The sequence below is a fragment of the Aulonocara stuartgranti genome, assembly GCF_965226115.1.
Source record: "Aulonocara stuartgranti genome assembly, chromosome: 10".
Taxonomy (NCBI): domain Eukaryota; kingdom Metazoa; phylum Chordata; class Actinopteri; order Cichliformes; family Cichlidae; genus Aulonocara; species Aulonocara stuartgranti.
In genome coordinates this window covers 16,046,115-16,060,587 of record NC_138946.1, presented here as the reverse complement: position 1 = coordinate 16,060,587, position 14,473 = coordinate 16,046,115, and the positions used below count along the sequence as shown (strand labels likewise).

Genomic DNA, 14,473 nt, shown 5'->3' with positions numbered 1-14,473 from the left:
CACAATCTTATAAACAATACATTTGCATAATGACTGAAACCAGCCCACTGAATGAACAATGGGCTGGGAGGTCAGTTCCTTGATCAATAATATGTAAATTCTTATGTCATGTCCATTGATCATGGTCATGAGAGGTGACCACTGATCATGGTCGCCTCTCATGACCACAATGGAGGCGTGCTGTGTATATATGCACAAGTTGGTAAATTAACTCTGGCTTCAATTGCACTGTCTCCTCATTACATATGGAATATGTAACGGAGTGGAGAGATAGTCTCAATATGATAGAGAACGTACGGTGATATTGTAATCTTGTGGTCCTCCTGTGAGGTAATCAACAATCCAGGACACAAGAGACGCATCAACCTGCAGCGAACTGAAGGTGATCCTGATGTAGCCTGAAAATAGGTCAGAGCTGGTCAAGGATGAGTCTTTCCAGCATCTTCATGACGTGAGAAGTCAGTGCAACAGGCTTGCAATCTTGGGGGTCTCCAGGATGTGGAGTCATTGGTACAGGAATGAGGCGTGACGTTTTCCACAGCACTAGGACCCTCTGCAGACAAAACTCCACAAAGCTGCGAGGCACAGGCCTTCCCATATGGAAAAGATATATATAAATCTTATAAAGTTTGTATCTGTCTTGTGTGAAACTTGTATGAAAAGCATGTAAGACTGAAAACAGATGTAAGATCCCTTGAAAAATTATATAATGAAACTTGTATGTTTTGGATACTTACTAAAACAATATATGAAAGTAATGAGAAAGTGGCCACTTTCATGAGTAATCACATATAAGTTTTTACTATTTCTTTTCCATATGGGTTGAGCTGTCTGCTGTGCCTCACCTCTGCTAATCTAAGTCATTGAACTGAGGGGTGTACTACAAAGGGAGATTAATGGGTTACTGAGGTATGTTTGGCCTAAAATCAGACTTCGAATGCCTCATGAAAGTGGTTCTTTTCTCCTGACTAGATCCCTATGGTAACATACAATTTGTTGAGCACATAACCTGCCCTGAACCAGGTAATATTCAGAGTTAACATGCATGTAAGCACCACAGTGTGGCTCAAGAGTTGGGTGTTTGCCTTGTAATCGGATTGTTGCCGGTTCGAGCCCCAGCTTGGACGGTCTCGGTCGTTGTGTCCTTGGGCAAGACACTTCACCCGTTGCCTACTGGTGGTGGTCAGAGGGCCCGGTGGCGCCAGTGTCCGGCAGCCTCGCCTCTGTCAGTGCGCCCCAGGGTGGCTGTGGCTACAATGTAGCTTGCCATCACCTGTGTGTGAATGGGTAGATGACTGGTTTTGTAAAGCGCTTTGGGGTCCTTAGGGACTAGTAAAGCGCTATATAAATACAGACCATTTACCATTTTTACTTCAACAATGAATGAAAAAAATTTCAGTAACTCTTTTATTCATAGTACATAGCTGTGCTATCTAGATTATCTACTTAAGAGATTTTGAATGACCTGGTCACACTGTAAGGTCTCTGATTGGAGTAGACAATACTGCATTAACCTGTTATGTGCAGAAGAGGGAAATTAGGTATCAAACGCTGCCTTAGATTTGAAGATGCACAAATCCTGAAACAGAAAGCCTGGGCTAGAGACCAGTTTAAGAAAGTTGATGAGTGTTGTCATCAGGGATGGGAACTGATAATAATTTTCTGACTCTCATTCCGTTACAAATATTACGTATTGATTTAATTCCTTGCCGATACTCTTATCGGTTCTTAATACCCACCTTTGAGAGTTACCACCAATACTAAGAAGCATATTGTCTGCACCGGTATTTTCCTCCTCTGACACACTAACAGATAAGTGGGACTGTTAGACAAGCAGACTTCTCAATTCCCATCACTATTTGTCATAATACACTTTATGTGGTGTTCTTTTTCAGGAGTTCAGAAGATAATCTATTTTATTATTATGCATTTAAATAGTTGGGTTGCAAAGCTGTGGACTTCTGTATGTCAGGCAGTTTGCACACAGAGAAGTGAATTACAGGTTATAGCTCAAAGCATATATTAGACACATGACATCGGGAAATGTTTGTGATTGGCTATGGGTGAGCAAATTCCACTGTGTTCTCCTTGTGACCTTTTGCATGTCAGTGGTCTTGGGTTTCCAATCAGGGATCTTGTCCTGTGTGAGAAAACTTGGCAGGTGGCAGCTAGTCCTCATGCAGCAGTCGCCCCTACCTTATGTCGGAGCAGGAGATATTCACCCCTATGCGTACAAACTGCAAATGAATTGTGCATGTGCAAAGCTGTTGCTTCCCTTGGCAACACTGCTCACAAAATGTCAAAGCAGCCTCTCCCTATTTGAAACTGTGTAAGTGTTTAGCCATTTACCTCTCCTGCCTCTGAGTTAACCCTTCACACTGTGTGCTTATATCTAACGAGGAGTGTATCAACTCTATTATTAGCATATATTGGAATCAATGTTAAAAAAGAAACTATCAAAAAACTTCTTTCTAACAGTTACCTCCTACTGAGTTTTTATTAAGTGAGATGATGCAAAGAGAGCTGGATATGTTTTAACTTGCTTTGTAGTACATCCATCTGAACCACGTTTATATTGTTGTTGCCTTTTTAATGAAATTATTTGAAAACAAATGGTGAGACAGTGGAGGTGTCACATGGTGAATGTCTATGTTGCAGTCATATTTATATGAAAAAATGGTAGAAGGGACTGATCACAAAAGATTAACTGGTCTACGGTGATTCTCCAAGCAAATCAAAAAGGGTTATGTTGTCAGCCTTGTCACCCTGACAGAAAATGTCCTGCTTTCCCATTGGTGAAGGAAGACGTTATTCCTGTAACAGCAAGTCTCCTGATTTTGTTGGGTCTAGTTGTACATAGAAATGATGGACCACTGAAAGAAAAAAAAGAGGCTTTTTTTTTTTCAATTTAAATTTGTTAGGGTTATGTCCAAAATCTGCGTTGTGCACAAAAAAAAACTAACCTGAATTGAAATTCAAATTAATACTTCAACAATCATGTTTTGCAGTGTTAGTCAGTAAGTGACTGGCTGCTCCCATATGGGATTAGAACGATGCCACCTTATCCCATAGTTCAGCCGATACGTATATACGCAGCGAACGTCATTGACAGGCTATGACAGCGTCCTTATGTGCTGACCAGTGTTGGTCAAGTTACTTGAAAAAAGTAATCAGTAACTAATTACTGATTACTTCCCCAAAAAAGTAATCCAGTTACTTTACTGATTACTTATTTTCAAAAGTAATTAATTACTTAGTTACTTAGTTACTTTTTAAAAGCACGATTTACAACCTGAATAGGTAATAAAGTGATAGATCTTTCAGCCCAATTCTACTTTTTCTGCATAATACATCATACAAAATGTAATCAAATGGAAAAGTCCCTTTTTAAAACTTGTTTTATTAGTTTTAATCTTTTAACTTTATGCATCAAGCAAAAATTAAATTATATGCAACATTCTCTGACTGGAAGAAATTTGTTTAACATTTAAACCTATTTTCTGCACATTCCAGCACATACATTTTTTTGTGTGTTTACACTCACTCTTTCAAATAGATGCAAGTAAAACACAGCAGAAAATAAATAAAGTCAAAGACTAGCGGTCCTTTTGCTCTATTTTCACCTGTAAAGCAGGAGTGGCGTAGGCGGAGGTTTACCCTGGTGCAGGTGTGCCGCAGCGGTCAGTGGAAGAATCCGCGAGTTTCTCTGTGAGTTTCCCATTACGTGGTAGCGCACTTGGTGCTTGCTTGGAAGTTTAGGGGTTTTTTTTTCGCTGTAAAAAGAAGTTTTCTTCCCACGCGCAACGGAAACTAATGTTTTTGTCACTTTTTATGGAATCAAACTCAAAGTAAGGTCAGTACTTCCACGCTTTAAACGCTGCACGCTCATAATCTCTCCCGCACTGGATATATGATCCACTGTTGATCTGCACACAGCTTTTGTCACGAACATCACACTCGCTTCCGTCACTGTCATGAGACATTCTCGCAAAAAAAAATAACGGTTTTAGTAACGCAGTAACGCAGCGTTCCTACGGGAAAGTAACGGTAATCTAATTACCGTTTTTGCAATACTAATCCCTTACTTTACTCGTTACTTGAAAAAAGTAATCGGATTACAGTAACGCGTTACTGCCCATCTCTGGTGCCGACACCGGTGTTTTAGCTAGCAAAGCGGCGTGGCTGATGTGGAGTGAAGCCACGTTAATGACAACGTGTACAAGCATTGGAGATGTGAGCAGGACAGACGGAACAATTGACAGAAAAAGTTTTGACTTTATACCAGTTTTTAAATTGTGTTGATAGGCCACGTAAAACCAGAGTTGTGATAAAAATATGCAATGTTTGGTTTTCTTCCTGAGTACTGTTTATATTTACTGCGGGAAGAAACGGTAAAAACGGCGTTTTATAAGGAAAACGCTCGAAAGCCTGTGAGCAAAAACAAACTCCACCCCCCACCTTTCCTATTGGTCCAAAAAAGTACCATGTCGACCAATCAAAAAATGATATGGCAACGTGGCATCTTGTTGTTAAGAAACGGGGGGAAGTTTTAGGAGTGACGGCGGTGTTTTGAGATGTGAGAGATTTGAGACGTTCAGCGCAAATCTTGTGTAGTCAGTGTGCAGTGTAGTCAATAATTTTGTTGTGTGTGTCAGAACAATGAGGCGACTGCTGAATGTTACAGGTGTTACAGGAGTGATACATCTCCTGTTGTCAGGCCTGCAGGTATCAGGCTTTTTTTCTCTTTTATCTCATAGTGGACAGAAATGTTTTTTGGAGTGACACAAATAATTTGTGTGGCATCAGATTTGATGCAGAACAGCTGATTGTTCTGTAAATAGTTTGAAATGTTTATTTAAAAGCGCATTGGCTGCGTTAAAAAAAAAAAATAGCTGCAAAAAACTTTGTTGTTTGCCAAACTGAGTTACTTTTTTGAAGAAGTAACTATATAATTAATTGCCCAAAATTGGTCATTATATACTGTATTTTGCAGACAGAGAGTTACAGACTCTCTCCCAGACCACAGACTCATACGATTGCATGGTTGCCGGTTCGAGCCCCGGCTCGGACAGTCTCGGTCGTTGTGTCCTTGGGCAAGACACTTCACCTACTGCCTACTGGTGATGGCCAGAGGGGCCGATGGCGCGATATGGCAGCCTCGCCTCTGTCAGTGCGCCCCAGGGCAGCTGTGGCTACAACTGTAGCTTGCCTCCACCAGTGTGTGAATGTGAGAGTGAATGAATAGTGGAATTGTATAACGCTTTGAGGTTCTTGAAAAGCGCTATATAAATGCAATCCATTATTATTATTATTATTATTATTATTATTATAATACAAGTCAGAGCTTTATAAAAAAAAAGTTGTGTTTTCGAAATTGGAGTTCAAGTTATTTTTACTTCCAATAGTGTTAACACAATACACAGCTCATGAACAAGATTTATTTATAATTTTTTATTGTAAGTGGGCTAAAGCAGTTAATTAAAAGTAGTCTAACATAAATGTAAACGCTGTAATTTGATTATTTTAATAAACCATGTACTGTAACTTGGATGGATAAGATGCCGGCGTGACCACAGTGCACACGTCTGATGTCGCTCACAGTGGTCAAAGGGATTGCTCAGGGAGTTTGTGTGTTCGCTCAGACATGTGAAAAATTAGAGGGAACATTGGTTATGGCTAATGTCTATGCAGTAAAATAAATTTTCTCTGTTTACTTGTGACTTAAGTGACTCTGAATGTGTTATGGATGTTGGTACCAGAGAGGCTGTTCTGAGTATTTCCGAAACTGCTGTTCTACTTGGATTTCCCCGCACAACCAAATCTTTGGACAAGATGGTCCACAAAGACCAAGTATTCAGTGAGGTGCTTGAATGGCCAGGCTACTTCAAGTTGATAGCAAGGCAACAGTAACAGCACTCGTATGCAGGTATTCAGGAATGCAGGAGAGCATGGGTCTAGGTGCCGTTTCTGCCTCTGGGGGCGAGGGTACCTGGACCTGTGGTATAGAGTATGTTTGGGGAGTGTGATTGTGTGTGCAATGTCAATTTGTGTCTATCCTTACGTTGGGTGAGTGCTGAGTATTTGTATATGTGTGCATGAGGGTGGGAATGCATGTTTGCGTCTGTGTGTGCCTGTTTGTCTTTGTCTATATGTCAGGTTGGGTCTTAGACTCCACCTCTCTGGGAACCCCCAGGCCCCCTGAAGTATGGAGGCCTATCTCCCCTCACCACACTCCCTGCCAGTGGCTGATGCCCTCAGGGGTCGGCGCGTTGGTGGTTCTTGGTGTTCGGGGCTGGGCGCTCAGGTATGTACCAGCTCACTCCCGGTGGCTACTTGGCGGGGCCTGGCGCCTGTTGCTCGGTCAGGCCTCTTCCAGCACGTAGGGGGCCCTACGGTTCACTCCGGCACAGCTGGCTGCCAGCAGAGCCGGCGGGCACGCCAGTGCAGCCCCCTCTGGCTTCTGCTCCGTGGCTGCTGGGTGACCCCTCATCTGGGGCTCTTCTCAGCTCTTCCCAGGAGGATGACACGGATGCCCCTCCGGTGGGCCTCCTTGAGCTCTCGCACTCTGGGGCTTCTGGATGTCTGGAGCCTGGATCTCCCCAACCTTTTTTGCGCCACGGACCGGTTTATGCCCGACAATATTTTCATGGACCGGCCTTTAAAGTGTCGCGGATAAATACAACAAAATAAAACTAGTACCGGTACCGAAAAAAAGAAGGTTTATTCATAACACACGTGAAAAGACCCAGGAAAACCGAGTAAACAATAAAAACAATAACAAAATAACGCTGAAAACCGATAAAAACCCTGAAAACTATACATTTCACACAATCATGTGACCATTTTTAACCCAACCAACCGTATTTCACAGCCAGCAGAGATAACACAGCTCATGTCTGGCTAACAAATAGGAAATTACCCTATGGTGTCGTTAAATAAATAATTCATGTATTTTATTATCCTGAATTAATCATTTTAATCCTTCATTATGTGAAGGATTCTTTACATGATATTATTCATCAGTCTTGGTGTAGACAGTGAGAGTGAAATCTGCAGTGATGTTGGGTTCTTTGGTGGATGGGATGATCACATACTCTCCAGGTTCCAGACTGTGGAGTTCAATGTGATCTCGCTCAGACCTGTAAGTCTTTTCTGCCTTCACAGGGCTGTTCCTCTGAAAGAAATCCTGTTGCAGGCGTCCTTGTGGGGTCTGGGAGAAATATGAAGGAATGTCTATGGTGGCGTCTCAGTGTACATTGTTATTAAAGTTATTAAAATGCTGAATTTACTGGTGTACTTTACACAGTCAAGTTTCATATATTTGTTATTGTTTGTACTTACCCCTGGCGGAATCTGTTAATTGGAAAATGGTAAGAATAACTTCATTAAACTGTTTCGGACGAACCAATTTCTATAGTAACTTTAAATAATGAATGCGAAATCAGCGAAGACCATTTTTTTAAATTATCAATGTCATTATTGTCTTACTAACTCAGCTGCTCAATTAGGTAAGTACTTTTGTCTTAATTACAGGATGATACAATTGTTTTAATAATTTAGTTTCTTGTCCTTCAGTATTCGGTTGCAATATTTAACAGTTATTTAAATTAAAGGAAGCACATTGAGAATGAATACCTTATAGATGGTAAGTCTAGTTCGGTGGAGGCTTATCTCTTTGCGATTTCCCTGATGAGGTTTCTGCATCAGGGAGAGCACGATGTTTTTGTCTCCTGGCTCCTTCTTGTCTATAACAGTCACTCGAATGCGATACTGAGGGTTTGTTGCAAAGGTGGCTACAGAGAGTGAGGAAACATTCATCTTGTTAGTTACATTTTAGAAATTTATTTCAAAAATTTGCACAGATAAAAGAAACATGTAATAACTATATTATTATTTTAGTGATAGTTAAAGTTTAGATAGGAATGAACTTGTCTTACAGTGTTTCACATTGCCACCTGCAGATGTCCCTGCTACCCAGCTCCCATCGTAAATCATGCAATTCCACTGACATTTTAAGTCTCCATCAAGAAAGTTAGGGGTCTCACAGCAGATGGATACGTAAGCAAAATAGGAACAGAAGTCCTCCATTTGCATCCTGACAGACGGATAAGCAGATAGAGATTTTTAAAAAAAAGGAAATAAAGATTAAATATCAACCAATAAGACGTATGCTCTTTGGTATTGCATCAAAACGATATGATTTTGATTTTTTGTTTTTGAGTTCTTAAAAGCTTTTTTTAACTATTGAGAGTAATCAGTGTGCAAAATTTAGAATTTACCAGAACTCTCCGTCGTCACAGTCGAAACACTTTTTTTTTACTTCTGGACTTACTTTGTCCCACAAATCTGACCTGAGAACACAAAACAAATAAGTTAATGACAGACTTTAATACAGCAAAACAGATATATTTAATATACAAAAATATATGGCAAAGTCTAGTGCAGCATTTCTTTCTTGAGGTCGATAAATGTTTTCCACTGTGCTGAACACTCTCCTTTAATATGTGACAATGTTTGTCATTTTTTTCATTTGGCTGGAAGTTCTTGAGTTGTTATTCTTTATAATAGAAAGCATCCTCTGATCATCCACCACTATTGTTCTCTGTGGATGTCAGTTGTCAGTTGTGTAGGTGCAACGCTAGTACAAATTGTGTCATTGTCAGCAGTATTTGGACGTTTTATGTTGTTTAATTAAGTCAAGTACTTGTCGCTCCATTTTCCGTTCCACTCCTGTTTGCCCCATGGGTTCATGACTCGCACCAGTCGTACTTTGGAGTCATTTAATTCCACCTTCAGATGAAATAATGAAGTGAAGACATCAGGTATTGGAAATGCTTCAGTAATGGTATCACATTATCACATTCATTGATACTATCACAATTTTTGCAATTAAGTTTTCTTAGCTCTTGTTTTCACTCTTTTCCTATGCTGAATGCAAATTTCTAGGTTCATGGTTTACCTTAGTGACACCTGTGATGGAATATGCATGCTTCTTCACCAATCCAGTGTCAGCCGAAGGACCCTGAAAAAGACAGAACAAGGTTTGTTTTTTTAATCTATTGTTATTGATTTTTGTTGGGGGGGGGGGGGGGGGGGTGTCTGTGTTTTACCTCTTTGTAGGAAGTCCAGCAACAAATCAGTGATTGACACTGAGTTGCTCTGTTTAATGTGAGCCAAAGATCACCATGGCCAGCTGAGTTCATCTCCTTCAGTTTGTAAGTCTGGTTTACACCTCCAGTGAAATCTTTGCAGGCCTCTGATGGATACCCAGCACGCATGTCTGCATACGAGCCACAAAGTCTGAAGGAGACACCCAGAAGGAGAAACATTTTTAAATCAATGACATTCATATCAGAAATGTGACCTTCTAAACTGATTTACATGAAAGTGTGAGAGATGGTTATTTACTTGGCATATGCCTTCTCCAGCAGAGGAGCCCAGAACTCATTTCCACATTTCGAGGACGCAAACCGTAACTGCTTGTTTTTTGTTGGCAGATTGTCATCAATGACAACATCTACCCACTTTCCAAACCTCCAGAACTGAAACAGAGAGGACAGCTAAGAATCAATCAGAGGTGGCAAAAGTACCGAGATTCTGTACTTTGATCTAGATTAGATTTCTGTACTAGGAGTAAAGATACTAGTGTTAAAAAATACTCCAGTAAAGGTTGATGTACTGACTCCACTTCTTCACTTTCTTTTTAAAAGTAATAAAGTACAGGCTCTGAAATGTACCCAAAGTAAGAAAGTAAAATGTAGCTCTTTGGAGGACATTTCTAGGATAAGCTGAACATCAGCAGAGAAACAGAAGGAAAATACAAACACCTACATTTTTTGTTGCCTAGATTGTAGGCGTGACTTTGCCTACAATCTAGGGATTGAGATTCTACATGTAGGGCCGAAAACCAGTTTTAACCCTCTCAAGGCAGGCGTTGCAGATTTGCAACAGTTAAAAACTAACAACCTGATTATCCCACATACATATTTTATGAGTTTTTTTTACTCAGAAGTACCACTGCAGGACTTGGTTGTGCATTAGCAACAAAAGGTTTAATTTGAGCCCGAGGGGGTTAATGGCTCAGAGTGGGGAAAACAACTCACAATAATTTCTATTAAGAGCTCCATTCAGTGATAGTTCAGGCTGTGGTGATTTCATCATCATCCATCCATGACAGTAAAGCAAACTAACCTGTTTATCCTGCACTGACCTGCAAAGTTTTTTCAAGCAACCTTTGAATAACACAGCAAATCTGCCTCAGCTTGTTTTTCAGCAGGTTTCACAGCATAAAAAAACACTGTTCCCCTTGTACTGGGGAAAGGGATTATCTTTCATGTGTTACTGTTTAAGCTCAAATCAGTTTGATGTTTGAAGGCTCGCAGTGACGTGAAACAATAACTCACCTCAAACATGTTAAAACAAAAGTAGCGAGGCTGTTTGGAAAATGTATGGAGTAGAAAGTATAGATATTTGTTTAAAATGTAGGGAGTAAAAGTAAAAAGTTGTCAGAAAAAGAAATACTCAAGTAAAGTACAGATACCTGAAAATTCTAAGTACAGTAATAAAGTATTTGTACTTCGTTACTCACCACCTCTGGAATTATTAACCACAATGTGTTGTGTTTCTGTTTTGTGACAGTATTCTTTAGACACATTTATTAATCCTTTGTTACCCTGAAGTGAAATATTCCTGCATAGTTCTCAAAGGACTGGTCCATTGGCACAACTTGTGCCATCAGATTTTCTTGGAAGGTCAGTGCAGATATTGCAGACACAAACCAGCAGTTACCTGATAAAAGAAGGAAACTAATAGTTTTCTCAAGCTGACGGAGTTAAATTATGGAACAGTCTAAAAGCAGAAATAAAAGAAAGTAACAACATAAACCAAAACTAATTTTAAACAAATATAAGAATGAAGAAAACGGGGTTAACACAGGACCGTAATTGAAGGGATGTTTTGGTTTGTTGGTTTCATTATTTGTGAATCTGCATATTTACACATTCTGTCTTTATTTATATGAAAGAAACTATATTGTGATTTTTTTTTGGTTTTGTTTTGTTTTGGTTTCATTTGTTTGTTTAATTTAAGACTAAAAGAAAATTAAATGAATGAGATGTAAAATTTGAGGGGGTAGGGCCAAATAAGTGTGTACGTCTACCTACTCCCTTTCAAAAAAAATGGAATGATATTATGTAATGATCGTGAACGTACATGTTTAAAATAAAAATGAACTGAACTGTGGAACATAGTTGTCATTGTCATTAGCTATAAATAAGAAAGTTTTGCTTACCCACGTTGCCTTGTCCAAAGTCAAATCGTGACATACCATCTGTACAGAAAGCAGGCTTATCCTTCTTTCCTCGTTCTCTCAATAAATCCTTGAAAAGACAGTGGAGAAAAATGTGATGTTGACAAGCATTTAAAAAGAATCTGTTTTTCCTACTGTACAGAAATGCTAACTAACAATCCATCAGATTTGAAAGTGAAAGAAAAATAAATATAATTAAAATGATTTAACTGCTGGTCGAAGCCATTTCACTTCACTCTCCTGTGAGGGACTCATATCAGGCAGGTCACCCAAAGAAAGACTGTTTGGTGGGAACTCATTGTCCACAAACAGTTCTCCTTTGTGGAGGCAGTCAGCTTTTATCTGAGCGAAGTCCTGATTTTTTAACTTGGCAGGGTTGGAGGGGCTTCCCTCGCTGCCATCTGGGTAACGCAAGTTGACGAGACAAGTTTCAGATTTAGCCATGATGATGATGATGACGAAGTCTTCAGAGAGATTCTGGTGCAAGGAAAAAAAATTCAGAAACACAAAACTCTAATTTAAAGGTTTTTCTTGAAAGAACAGAGATTATTACCTGTGCACGGTGGCAAGCAACTGATTCTTCCTTGCAAGAGAAGCACCTTGGAATTGCCAAATGTGATATGTGCAGCATCTTATATTCACACTGTCTTACGCAAGTTTGAAATCCCACCCCCAAAAATGTAGAACAGCTATTATAGGCTGTGGCTGAGAGGAATGGGTTGGACAACAAAATAGATTTTCTCTGGAAAAAACAGGTGCAAAACCATGACACCTGATAATTTGATTTCTTGTAATTTGCATATTGCTCCATCTGCTGAAATCCAGCATGGGTTTGGACATGTTCACACACAGTCAACAACCAGGCATGAAGTCTAACTTTCAATAATTTGCTGTGCTTACACTTGTATTAGAAAAAAAATTGTGTATACATTCTTACCATGCACACTGTGGCATCAAATAATGTAGTGTTTTCATTTTAGCACAATATAACTGAATAAATAAATACAGTTTGTTTGTTTGCTTTGTTTTTGTGATCAGAATGAAGTTTTCCACGTCTTTTAGGAGAACATGTTAAAATATCATCTTCTTCAAAGGTGCTGCTGCTACTACATTATCCTGTTGAGTCTATCTTTCAGTTAAAATTATTAAATGTAATTAAAAACATTACCAGTAGTTATTTTTTTTCTTTCCAGCTGGTCACTCGGGTTAATGTTTGTCTTATTTAGTAAATAGAAAAAGGAAACTTGTATTGGTATTATGGCAGAAAAAAGGCTAAGGTAATGACAGTAAAAGTTTGGGGTTTGAAATCAAATAAAGGAAATTATATATTTATTTATTACATGTTGGGCATTGGTCCTACAAAAAGTTTTAGATGGCTGTTAGAAGTTGGGACAACTGTCATGAGCATTTTACCTTATTTCGTTAATGTGGTTGTGATATTTACCACTATCATATTCATGTTTTTGGAATAAGAGGCAGAAATATGAGGAGGAGTGTGTTAAAACTATTATTTCTGTTCCTCATTAAAACTGATGTTTTGACAAAACTGTTGGCTGAGTTACAGTGAGCAGATCAGTTTCCAGTGTTTCAATCATTTAACCACATTTCTACACAGTGATCAATACAAATAAATACATCTCAGTATGTCTTTTTCCAGCAGTGCCTACACAAAGAGTGATTGCTGCGTTTGTTTTTCTTGTACTTCACTTAAATATGGGGTGTGCATTTGGCCTGGAGTTTGAAACAAGCTCGCTCTTATCGTAGAGCTGTCACACACATTTTACCATGTTTTAACATGTTAGCGTAACAAAGGATGCCTGACATATTTCTTTGCTGCCCGAAGCTAATACCATATCATGTTCCCTGAAAATGTCGACTGAAAAAAACAAACAAGAAAATCTTATTTAGTTGAAGTGGTTGTGATTGTTACCTGTAGAAATGTTCATTTAGTTGGAATGAGAGAAGAAAATGAGAGAGAGAGTGTTGTGGTTGTGATAGTAATGTACAGTGATGTGTCTGTAAAAATGCAGATACTGTATAGGAATCCTGTACATCACCAAGTCTCAGGTTTTAGATGATGAGGTAATGCAATTTTAAGTTCTTGCTTTTGTAATAAAATACAATAAAGTTTATTATGAAATATTGTTAACTCATTCACTGCCATTGACGTCTATAGCCGTCAATTGCAGTGAATGAGTCAATGGGTTTAACTCATTCACTGCCAATGGCTGGCAGTGAATGAGTTAAATGTCGTCTTGATGCATGCTCAATCATCCAGGTAAGTAATTCTCCAAAAGTTGATTCTGTTCCTATGGACGTAGCATTTTCAGTGGGAGAAATGTTTCGTCACTCGTCCAAGTGACTTCTTCAGTCTCAGCTGACTGCAGGTTTCCACAATCTTATAAACAATACATTTGCATAATGACTGAAACCAGCCCACTGAATGAACAATGGGCTGGGAGGTCAGTTCCTTGATCAATAATATGTAAATTCTTATGTCATGTCCATTGATCATGGTCATGAGAGGTGACCACTGATCATGGTCGCCTCTCATGACCACAATGGAGGCGTGCTGTGTATATATGCACAAGTTGGTAAATTAACTCTGGCTTCAATTGCACTGTCTCCTCATTACATATGGAATATGTAACGGAGTGGAGAGATAGTCTCAATATGATAGAGAACGTACGGTGATATTGTAATCTTGTGGTCCTCCTGTGAGGTAATCAACAATCCAGGACACAAGAGACGCATCAACCTGCAGCGAACTGAAGGTGATCCTGATGTAGCCTGAAAATAGGTCAGAGCTGGTCAAGGATGAGTCTTTCCAGCATCTTCATGACGTGAGAAGTCAGTGCAACAGGCTTGCAATCTTGGGGGTCTCCAGGATGTGGAGTCATTGGTACAGGAATGAGGCGTGACGTTTTCCACAGCACTAGGACCCTCTGCAGACAAAACTCCACAAAGCTGCGAGGCACAGGCCTTCCCATATGGAAAAGATATATATAAATCTTATAAAGTTTGTATCTGTCTTGTGTGAAACTTGTATGAAAAGCATGTAAGACTGAAAACAGATGTAAGATCCCTTGAAAAATTATATAATGAAACTTGTATGTTTTGGATACTTACTAAAACAATATATGAAAGTAATGAGAAAGTGGCCAC

The 14,473-nt window shown here is 39.3% G+C and overlaps 2 protein-coding genes across 2 annotated transcripts in view; one reads left to right on the top strand and one right to left on the bottom strand.

The window, feature by feature from the left end:
- Positions 1–6,702: 6,702 nt before the first annotated feature.
- On the bottom strand, positions 6,703–11,969 carry LOC309716144 (calpain-1 catalytic subunit-like). The gene is made up of 13 exons (XM_082549782.1): positions 11,862–11,969; positions 11,519–11,785; positions 11,291–11,378; positions 10,673–10,788; positions 9,409–9,542; positions 9,111–9,300; positions 8,960–9,022; positions 8,705–8,790; positions 8,280–8,351; positions 7,938–8,095; positions 7,636–7,793; positions 7,342–7,353; positions 6,703–7,210 (listed from the first exon to the last, which is right to left on the bottom strand). The coding sequence occupies exons 1-13, from the start codon at positions 11,937–11,939 to the stop codon at positions 7,013–7,015; spliced, it is 1,620 nt and encodes a 539-aa protein (XP_082405908.1). The 5' UTR covers positions 11,940–11,969; the 3' UTR covers positions 6,703–7,012.
- rab34b (RAB34, member RAS oncogene family b) overlaps positions 8,954–14,473 on the top strand; it is a 32,447-nt gene continuing 26,927 nt past the window's right edge. The window contains exon 1 of the mRNA XM_082549794.1: positions 8,954–9,041. The gene's annotated coding sequence lies outside the window, so the exon portion shown is untranslated. The remainder of the gene's footprint in view (positions 9,042–14,473) is intronic.